Raw genomic sequence first — 11,410 nt, 5'->3', positions numbered from 1 at the left:
TATATATTTTAGCCTTTAGGGAAGAGTAATATGGAAGAAAGTAATTTCGGTTAAACGTCTGGAAACTCTAAACTGTTTTTAGTTATGGTTCATTTAAATAAAGTTGTTATACCAAATATACCACTAACAGGGGAACATTGTTGCAGGGGTAAATTGGGTAGGCGGAAGGGTGAGGGGAGTAAGGGGTCGAGGGGGATAGAGTGATCGCTGGTGTACGTGTGAGGGGGTATATTGTGAGGGGTATAGTGTGAAGTGTAAGTGTGGTGGGGTAAGTGTGAGGGGTAGTGTGACGGGGTTAAGTCGTTGAGGGGTTAAGTGTTGGGGGGTAAGTGTGAGGGGTAATTCGTGAGGGGTAAGTGTTTGATGGGGGGGTAGGTTGTATAAGGGGGGTAAGTGTGGGGGGGTAAGGTTGGTGTATTTTGTAAGTATGTCTAGAGGTTCGGTGATGGACCGTGATTCAGATAATATCATATATAACACACAGCATATACTTATCCTGTTTATGGTAAAATTAGTAAATTCTAATTGATATCGAGTTATATTATATATTCTCACCGCAGGAGACTCTCTCACTAGTTGGGTGTTTGACCCTGCTTCACATCTAAACACAACTTGCCGCTGCCTCGCCGAGCTATGTGAATTGAGCAGACAATAAATTAAATCAAGTGATGCAATTGGCAGAGCACAATCGTAAATCCTGAGCAATAGATATCATATTGTAATAGATATCATATTGTAAGGAGTGACAACAAAAATGTCGAGCCACTGTCTTGTTCCCTGAACAGTAACTTGAAAGGATACTATGAGGAAATGATATGATGATGATGAAAATCTTAAAATAACTGGCTACCATGAGCAAATGATATAACTATAAGCGGCACCATATTAAAAACTTTTAAAATTTAGAGACAACAAAGGTATACAGATTGAGCTACTGTTCTCTCCAAGTAACAATCAAATCAAAAAATAATGACACAAACATCATCACACCAGTGGTGTAACGTTGCCTGTTGGCACCCCTCGCCGAAAAAAATTTGTGATTTTAAAGGATACGTCTGTAAAATCTCTAAAAAGTATACTTGTAGAGCAATATGCGCAGTTTTGCTAAGTTTACCTCAGTTGAGTTTTTCAAAATCGTCCCACACGCACGTTCAAACGACGATTTGACGCAATACTTCTACAAAAATGTATAAATTAAAATAAAATGCCAGGTTTGAGACAGAGTAGAGATTGGTCCTGGACATCCCAACATCAGTGCACACATGTAGGAAGTGCCATCAAAGCAAGATTATTGAAGCCAGAATTTAGTCCCCGATTTTACGATTGCTGCAGCTCAGCTACTTGTTATTATATACAACATACCAATCTTATTACTGGGTACATTCCAACTTAAATCACCAGACGTTTATCATCAAAAATCGTGAATCTTCAGGTTTTTCATTTAATTAGGATCAAACACAATTCTAGTGATACTTTCGAACAGTATGTACACAAGGGTTGCCGTTCAACTGTAACAAAAAACACCTTCGCGACTAAAGATTAGATTAACTCCCTCACTGCTCACTAATATTTCCAATTGGCAGAATCGTTCCGTTATTTATAATGTTGTGTTATGTTATCAGACTGCAGAAATGATATTATTGATTGGAATTCTTCTCAGTAGCTCTTAACCGTACAGTTAAACATGTGTGTATTTAAAAACACCCTTACAAAATTCAAATTTTTTTCATAAGGTCTCTAGTATATAGCTCAATTACAGATATTCATACCACTCGACTGACTTGACTATACGATATGGAGTAGACACAAATAGATTGATAGCAAAAAAGAGAGCTAAATATTCATAAAAGTAAAGTAATGTAAAGTAAAAATTATGACATAACATCATCACTAATGTCTACAAAGTATCATCACACTACACGGAAAAATAACTATTTCTCCATCAAATTTAAAGGTAATAATATATCAAATATTAATCATGAATAAAAATCCTACATAAGGATGAAACCACAGATAATCATTGTGTTTTTCCTTATTACTGATATAACTGGTACCTTCACGCCTTATTGATGATATTGGAACACTTCCTTACAGTGAAAGGTTGGATGCCTTACAGATTACAACACTCGCAGAGAGACGGGTTAGAGGAGATTTGATTGAAGCCTACAAAATTGTAAATGGATTGGTTGAGTATGGAAAAGATATTTTCAATTTAAGTAGATCGGGAGATAAAATTGTTAGCACTAAATCTAACAATATTGATAGAAATATTAAAACCTTGTCTAATAATTTTTTATCAGAGCGTGTTATCAGCTTTTGGAATAAATTACCATCTTTTGTTAGAAATTCAGTGTCTGTTATTGATTTTAAAATTAATCTAGAAGAATTTAAAAAGACTAATAATTTAGTAGACACAGGCAACTTTTGGGAAGTGTCAAATATAGTTTTAGCAAAAATAGAGGGTGTAAATTATATTGAAAAGAAGAAGCAACAAGTCCAATATTTATATAAAAATCCGTGTGTTGCCAAGAGAAAGGGAATAAATATCTCATGAATTTGTTTTTATTTATTTATTTTTTAAATTAACGGTTTTTAACTTTTTAAACTTTTTTATATGTAAATAAATTATGACAATTATGTTAGTTATAGAATTTGTTTGTTTTTTTTAATGACGAAGGCTGTGAAATGTTCACAGTTCTGATAATGAGGAAATCAGAAAGAATGTTTAAAACTAGTGATGATGTTTATGTCATTATTCTTAATCTAATCTTAATCTATCTAATCAATTCTTGATAAAACTTCTTTCGAAACATTCCAAAAATGAAAGTCATTTTCAATACATTTAGAAATCATATTCTTTATTAAGTCAAAGTTATTTGAATTGTGGTGTATCAATTTACTCTACTAAAATATTTGGGCCATTGTTAGCCCCAACATTTTGGTCCCTCATTCCTGCCACTCAGCATTACATACATTGCCTACTGTGAAGTAGACATTTTTCTAAGACAATAAAGAAACTGACCTTGTCTCACTAAATTCCCCTAACTTGCCATAATAAAAATACTAACAACCAAATAAAGTTTTTAAATAATTATATACAATCACCAAAGAATATTTCCTCAAGTTTAGTTCTAGTTTGATTCACGATGTCAATCCTTCGCAGCTCAGTGAGGCACAGTGGTGCATCTCGCCAACCTACCGAAGGTTTCGAGAAGCATTATTGGAAGCGCGCGCGACCCAGTAGTGCATCGCGCTACAGAGTTCTAGTTAACTAATAAAAACGAAATTCAAACAATATACACATAATATAGCAATGACCCTATATAAAAATTCTTTAAAAATGGTACAAATTTTTAAAACTGTGGTAAAAATATAACCCTATAATTGTAATATCCTACGAAGTCAGCATGCTATATTATTTCGCAAAACTGTACTCGTTTAATATCTTGACAATATTTAAAGTTAATGGTTTTAGGTTTAGGCGCGGCGCACCGCTTATATGTTATAGCCTCTTCATTTTCTGTTTTCAGCGCTGTGTTGCTACACGATGTATAGCATGTGGGTCAAGCGCGGTGCCGCGCCTAAGCAGCAAAAGAGTTATTTATTTTAAAATTTATTTTTGTATCTCAAAAATGATGTAATGAACGTTTTTAATATGACGTAGAATTGAAGCTATTTCCGTACAGCCTAAGTATGCTCGTTAGAAAAACTATGAGCATGCTAGCATACTTTCTTTAATTCATTATATTTGTTGGTCGGCTGACATCTTGGGTTGTACTGGATGTAACAAGTTTATTATAGGATGTCTACTTATATTTATTATGATATCATTATTCATTGTAATGGCAATAAAATTTTAATTTTGATTTACTTAAAATTTTGTTTTAAAACAAATTCACATCACAACAAAAAGCAGTTTAGGCCCCCATCCAACAAGCACTCGATGACCTTTTAGGGTTTAGGAGTGTTGATCAGGTTAAGGTCCAAATCACTTATATTATTATGGGTGGAAGAGTTCTGGTACCTCTTTGTCATTTGTAGCGCGATGCACTACTGGGTCGCGCCGCGCATCAAATAATTCTTCTCGCAACCTTCGGTAGATCGGCGAAATGCACCACTGTGCCTCCCCGAGCTGCGAAGGATTGACATCGTGAATCAAGTACCTCTGTACCCCCTGATGGAGATTATACAGGTTCTGAGTAGATCAAAACGTAGTATGCGTCTGACAAATGACATCACATCACAGTACCGTTGGCCTTTCTTAAGGCTGATCTTTTCAGCGAGATGTTTTAGGAACTGAGAAGCTAACTTAACTAATTCGTGGATTAAGCTCTTATTTTATTTATGATTAAAGGAATGTAAAATAAAAATTACTAACTGTACCCTCGATGCACTTTCTCACGTCTATGGTGGCCGAGGAGGCTCATTTTTAAAAATAAAATAAAAAACCATACTCACGTGGCCGAGGAGGCTCATTCGGCCGAGGAGGATCATATTTTAAAATGACCCTGCTCGGCCATGGCCGAGGAGTATCAAACAATATGACGGAAAAATGAGCCTCCTCGGCCATGGCCGAGCAGTATCAAAAAAATGAGCCTCCTCGGCCATGGCCGAGCAGTATCAAACAATATGACGGAAAAATGAGCCTCCTCGGCCATGGCCGAGGAGTATCAAACAATATGACGGGAAAATGAGCCTCCTCGGCCATGGTTTTTTATTTTATTTTTTAAAATGAGCCTCCTCGGCCACCATACACGTCAATTTCTTGTGAAAGTGCATTGAGGGTATTAATGTAACCTTGATTCATCATGTTCATGTTTTCCAAACACACCATTCCCTTTGCGCAGATCTCCCATAAATTGTTAATACATCGAGTCTTAACCAGTACACAGTAAGCAAGGTAAAATCATTAAATAAATAAAAGTTAATAAAACGCTTTCCTAAAAATTTTATAATCAATAATACAAAAGAAAAAATTGTTTTGGTCAAGTGTTGACGGATGTTACGCCTCTAAATTTCTTCGAAGTAGCGCGCGCCGCTTTCTTCTCGAACGGCCCCCTGCAGTTTCTTTTCGTTTAAATCGTAAACTTGCCGGCAAGTGCTACGAAGTAGCGCGCGCCAGGCCAGACCATTAACAATGGTCAAGTCAAGTGGCATGATTAATTAACCAGTGAAACATTTGTATCACGTTGCGACCCCCACGGTCGTTTCACCCTTTATCGTCCTGACGATACTAGGGGGAGCCGCGCACTTCGTGCGCGGCGGGTCATACAACGTATGACAATGAAACATTGCATCGCGCTACAAATTGTTATCCTGCAAATATAACTAATAATGACAATTGACAAATATTATTTTATTTTGCAAATCTGGCTGGATGTCGTTTCATCATTCATTGAATTGCTTTTTTCATTGAATATACAATTAAATATGAATATTGAGCCGCGCAAGCAAACTTTACCTGATGTGCCATTCCTATCCACTATCCTTTGTTGTTTGTGCGCATTCATTTTACTTTAATTTCTTTTTTTAGTCATCAGTAAGAAAAGCGAGCGATACGACGATACGTTAGCAGTTAGATACATAAATAAACAATTTACATTGTTGATTGTAATTACTTTGCTAGCACATTTTTATTATAAGACAAATATACAATTGACAATTAAAACTACTTTAAAATAAAACCCAATTTTAGATTTATTTATCAAATGTTTCTGCAATTCTGAACTTTTAAACGAGCTTTAATATGACTAATTCAATTCTATATCCAAAACCGAAGTTGAACACACATTTTGTTATACGCCAATAAAATTTACACAAGTCAGTTTAATGTTGCGCGGCTTCGCTTTATCATTTATTATTAAATTTATTATTAAATGATATTCTGAGGAGCGCAACCATGCAATAATTTACACAGTCTATTGATCACTACTCCTACGTTGTACGTATTTATAATACAAGAACCTCAAAAAGAGCACCGCCCATTTGTGAGCCAGGTTAAAAATTTTTACGATTTACTTTTTAAATAAATAAATAAATAAATAAAGTCAATTTTTACAGCACAGCAATGAGCAATATATATCTAAATATCAGATCCTCTGTAATCATCCTCTGTAATCATTTTTAGTATTTGGTATTTTACTAACTTAATTTATTTACCCTTGTTTTAATATTGTTATCGACTCTGTTAGGTTCAATGTTGTTTGTCTGTATCGGTCTACTTCACTTGTTGATATGAAGGACAATGCTGGCCTGTTAGGTGCTCTTGAACGTTTACCAGTTAATGCGGATGAAGAGTTGGTGATAGTTGGTGATGTGAACCTACCTCATGTTAACTGGGACAAAAGTATAGTCGAGCGCCCACCAAACTCATGTGACAGAAGGTTGCTGATGGAATCAGAATTCTTGAATGTCTTTACCAGGAAAGGTTTGAAGTGGTATGTCACTGGGTCTTCAACACGCGTCAGGAAGGTTGGTGATACTACTCAATGCTCCTTGCTTGATCAGGTCTTCTGCAATAATGATTGCTTTGTAAACAATGTTGATATCCTTGCTCCTCTGGGTAAAAGCGATCATGTATCACTACTGGTTGAGCTGAAAGTTAAAAACAATGTCGAGTTCCTTACATCTAAGAAGAAAAGCTGGTATAAGGTGGATCAGGACTTCGTTAACACACAGTCATCAGACATCAGCTGGGGGTACTCAAGAGAAGATCTTCAGGTCGAAGAGATGTGGGAAGAATTACACCAAAAACTTAGTGTCATTTCAGATCGTGTCCCAACCACCCACCTTAAAACAACTAAAGGTGGGGAGATCTTACAGAGGTTACCCTGGGATTGCTCTAGTCTGGTTAGGAAAAGAAAGTGCAAGGACCTGGCATGGAAGGATTTTGACGAGAATCCTACGATGGTGATGTTTAACACAGCCGAGTACGAGCAGCGGATGTACCAGAACGCTGAGATTAAGGCAAAGATTAAATATGAGAATAAAGTGACTAAATTGTTTAAGTTAAATTGTAAACCTCTTTTTAATTACCTTAAATCTAAAAGTGTTTTAAGAAAATCTGTAGAAAGACTCAAAACAGATGATGGTTCTGAGACCAAGTCTCCCTCTGAGACTGCAGAAGTGTTAGCTGATTTTTTCCAGTCAGTTTTCAAACCTGAACCTTCTGGCCCTCTGCCTCAAGATTGTTACACAGAATGTAATAATGATTACTTCTGGAGTAAATTTATGGTGCACCCTGAAAGTGTTGCCAAGATTTTGGGATCACTAGATATTAGTAAAGCTATGGGTCCTGATGGTGTTCATCCTAGACTCCTGAGGTATTTAAGTGAGAACAGTTCCTTTGTGGATGCGGTTGTGTTGCTGTTTAGTGCCTGTGCTTCTGAGCAGTATATTCCTGAGGTATGGAAAACTGCCACTGTTGTGGCCTTGCACAAGAAGGGGTCAGTACATAGTCCTAATAATTACAGGCCTGTGTCACTGACTTGTATACTATGCAAAGCCTATGAGAAGCTTCTTAGGGAGTATATTCTCGACGGTGTTGAACAGGTGCTTAGTAGCACACAGCACGGCTTCATGAAGGGTCGGTCATGCTTATCTAACCTATTGGAGTCTATTGACGCTGTCAATGACTTGCTGGCTGAAGGTGGCTGTGCTGATATATTATACTTTGATTTCTCTAAGGCCTTTGATAGCGTACCACACCACCGTTTATTAGTTAAATTAAGAAATGTTGGTGTTCCTGAGGAGATTATTGGTATTTTAGAAAACTTTTTAGTAGGGAGGTCTATGAAAGTTAAAGTAGGAGATGCATTTTCTGAGATTAAATATATACTTTCAGGAGTGCCCCAAGGCAGTGTTTTGGGACCATTGCTCTTTCTTTTATTTGTAAATGATCTTCCAGAAGGGATCAAAGCTATCATCAAACTTTTTGCTGATGATGTTAAAATGATTGTTAATCCTTTTATTAATCTAACAGCTGATTTGAAGTTGCTAGAACTTTGGGAGTCTCGTTGGTGTTTAAATTTTAATGTAGATAAGTGTATGGTCATGCAAATTGGTTCTTGTAATCCTAAGAATCAGTACTTGTTTGGTGGTTTGCCTTTGAGATGTGTTGAAAGCGAGAAGGACCTTGGAGTGGTCTTTAACACCAGTTTCAACTTTGAGGATCATGTGAGAAAGTGCATTGCTAAAGCTAATGGTACCATTGCCTGGCTTACAAGAAATATTATATCAAGGGAAACAAGCGTTATGCTGGGCTTGTATAAGTCTTTAGTAAAGCCTCATATAGAGTATTGTTCACAGGCATGGGCTCCGATGGCTAGGCATGGAAACTGGTCACTGATTCTTGAATTGGAAGGTGTCCAGAGATCGTTCACCCGTATGATTGATGGATTGGGACTCATGACTTACAGAGAGAGACTGGATAAGCTGAACCTCACCACCCTGCTTGAACGCAGGGTTCGTGGAGATCTCATTGAGATGTTCAAGATCCAGGAAGGCTTTGTGGGTTATGGTTCCGATTTATTTGGTCGTTCTGGTAGGACTGTTGCTGCTAGATCAAAGACTCATAGATTCACCACAAATGAGACTGATTTCTTTGCCCAAAGGGTCTTGCGCTATTGGAACAGTCTACCACCACTTGTGAAAGCTAGTGAGTCGGTTACTGGTTTCAAGAGGGGATTAGATGCCTTTCGGCTTCATGGATATCGAGCTAATAAGCTTGGTCATCACTGGGAACTTTCATATGATATATTTGATAGAATTGATGTTACTGTAGCTCACAGGAGTAATTATGTAAATTATATGAAAGATAATCCAATAATAGCTAAGAGGAAGAAGGTCAATTTAAAAGGCCTTACTTAGGCACTTATCAGCCAAGTTTTCAGTTAACTTCTTTTAATTTTTATATTTTAATATAATAATTAAACGTAAATTGTACAGTTTTGAAGTAATTATATTTGTATATGAGATGCCCAGAGAGGCATAAATTTAAAATCTAAATCTAAAATCTTGTTATTTAAAATGTCTAACTAGGCATATTGTTTAAATAGCTGGTGGATTCGTGTAGTGTGATTGAGGCTCATGATTTGATAGTTCTTTCATTCAAATTTCTGATTGTTTCTGAATAGACTCAGCGAAGACAGATTCTAATGGAATTTTTAATAGCTGATTTTACTTATTTGTCCGAAATGACAAATTTTGCATAAGAAAAACTGTAAACTGGATTCACCGTTATTACTGCGAATCGTAAATCTAAGATTGCAACGCTTTTCTGTATACAATCACTAATCTTTTGGCAGCACTACGATTCTTGCATCCTTGATTACGGTTATACGATCATATGGCATGCCCTACCGTTTAGGCTGCATAGCTTGTCGCGATCGGACCTGCCAATAGGTAACAAGTAAATACGTCATCAAGTAAATATGATAGATGTTAAGCACAGTAAGAAATCATAGTAGCTTCGATATTTAGGACCATACAAAAAAGCCCAACTATGATATAAACTGATTCAGAAAGTGATCAAGAAATGCTAAATCGCTAATAAACGGATGAGCTATTTTTCTTACAATCGAAACATTTTGTCATCTCAGAATGTTTTTTTAAAATCTTGTATTAACTCAGTCTCCTCTGATCTGCACTTAGTCAAGAAGGCCAAGTAAAACAATAGGCGGCTGCCATTGAACTTTCAGTTTGCTATTGTTCAATCATGGTGCCACAAAAGTATAGACCTAGCTTCTCAAACAAGGGGGACAACATAGCTATTAAGTGCCTTGAGAGAGATAGTGTTACAAGTACATTATATCTGTAAAATTCGGAAAAGTAGGTATTGATTTAAATCGTGCATCGTGCGAACGTATTCAAAATGTACGAGTAGATATTTAATAACGGTTAATGCGTCTGTTCATACTACTCGTACAGCTGGTAAATTTTCTGATCTCTGTGTTTTCATGGCCTGGAGACGGTGGCTTTTGTGAGAGGACAACCCCTTAAAACATTAAGGCTCTCCCGCTATATGTTAGGATGCCCATATTGAAAATGAAGGTAAGTTCACTTAACTCTTACGCACATTCACTTCAAATTGTACTATTTACTTTTAACTTCCAGTTGCAATTAACTTAGAAACCTGTTGTCTCAATAATTTTTAAAAGCCATTTATATATTTTTAGTATTAATAATTCTCCAATCTCTAGAGTGGCGGAAGTGTGCAGTTGGGGACACAACCTACTAACACTCCAAACATTCCGAGAACAACGACCCTCCACCACAATATGGTTCGACATCACTGCCACTTTGCTTTCTGTTTGTATAAAACTGGTAAGCTTATGCTCTGTTTGTTTAATATAAATTTGCTTGGAATTAAAAAACTGGGGAATTTTAGCGTTAAAGACGAATAATAGAATCTCAAAAGGGGAATTCAGCTAATATGCTGAAAATGCTGATATATTTACAGAGTGAAATACAGCACGCTGTGGAGATAACTACTGAAAGGATGGATCACTATTCCAGACCATGACGACTTAAAGCAATAGAAGTTCTTCAAAAGGGCTGTTGAAAAGGAGAAGTTGCTGTGAACGAATCCAGAGGTATGTACCACTACCCCACCTGGTATTAATGGGGCCGGGAGGGTCTTCAACAAAATTCTCTCGCAAATGATTTTATAGTTGTTTCTTTATAGAAGGGAGTGATATCTATCAGCTGCTTTTTGGAAATTTTGATAAGACCCCCCCCCCCCCGGCCCCCTTAAACGTTTAATTGATTACTACAATGTTCACTGCAAATGAATTATAAGATAATTAAAAGTCTTCCTAATCCTTTCTCCAAGTTCCCACCATCACTATTCATCATCTCCCATGTCTACCTACGACTCAACTACTCTACCTTTCCGATATTGTCATCTCCCCTTATTTATCCAGCTCTTTCACCTGACATCAGTTATACTTACATGAGCACATATTGACGTTTTGACACAGTATCCTAGTTATACAATTCAAAGAAAGCAGACCGTGAGCTTGATGTCGTGAAGATTATAATGGTAAAACTCTTTTCCTCCTTAAACATGAAACCATACTATTAAATGCTAATAATATGTGTGTTTTTAGGGAAAGAAAGTGTGGTATCGGAGCCTCTCCCCAGTCTTGAAGAGGATTCGAGGTAAGAGGTGGAGATAACATACTTTCCTAAGCTGTACCCTGGGGCTGACCAGACTATACTGTCAGTGGACGATTAGGCTGAAATTCAGGACAGGCACTATAAGAATGGGCGAGAGGTACTGTTGCTTTTTATTCTTTACTACTTGTTTTATTTAATTAAGAGAGGTACTGTTGCTTTTATATTACACTTGTTTTATTTAATTCACTATCAGAAGTGGGGCGAGAGTACTGTTGCTTATTAGTTCACTTGT

The 11,410-nt window shown here is 36.7% G+C and overlaps 2 protein-coding genes across 2 annotated transcripts in view; both read left to right on the top strand.

Moving 5' to 3' along the window:
- The window catches only part of LOC134814219 (protein ILRUN-like), a 97,438-nt gene that overhangs the window by 69,194 nt on the left and 16,834 nt on the right, over window positions 1–11,410 (top strand). The window lies entirely within an intron of this gene.
- On the top strand, window positions 6,235–11,164 carry LOC134813798 (uncharacterized). Its single transcript, XM_063821679.1, has 4 exons — window positions 6,235–7,648; window positions 7,982–8,175; window positions 8,308–8,542; window positions 11,109–11,164. The coding sequence occupies exons 1-4, from the start codon at window positions 6,235–6,237 to the stop codon at window positions 11,162–11,164; spliced, it is 1,899 nt and encodes a 632-aa protein (XP_063677749.1).

Source organism: Bolinopsis microptera, chromosome 4 (assembly GCF_026151205.1).
Source record: "Bolinopsis microptera isolate Bmic1 chromosome 4, MBARI_Bmic_1.0, whole genome shotgun sequence".
NCBI lineage: Eukaryota > Metazoa > Ctenophora > Tentaculata > Lobata > Bolinopsidae > Bolinopsis > Bolinopsis microptera.
This window is presented reverse-complemented; position numbering and strand designations above follow the sequence as displayed.

Coding starts and splice junctions, on each gene's coding strand:
- LOC134813798 (XM_063821679.1), top strand. CDS start 6,235: ATGAAGGACAATGCTGGCCTGTTAGGTGCTCTTGAACGTTTACCAGTT. Junction 7,649..7,981: donor CAATGACTTGCTGGCTGAAG/GTGGCTGTGCTG, acceptor TTAATCTAACAG/CTGATTTGAAGTTGCTAGAA. Junction 8,543..11,108: donor CGATTTATTTGGTCGTTCTG/GTAGGACTGTTG, acceptor GTGTGTTTTTAG/GGAAAGAAAGTGTGGTATCG.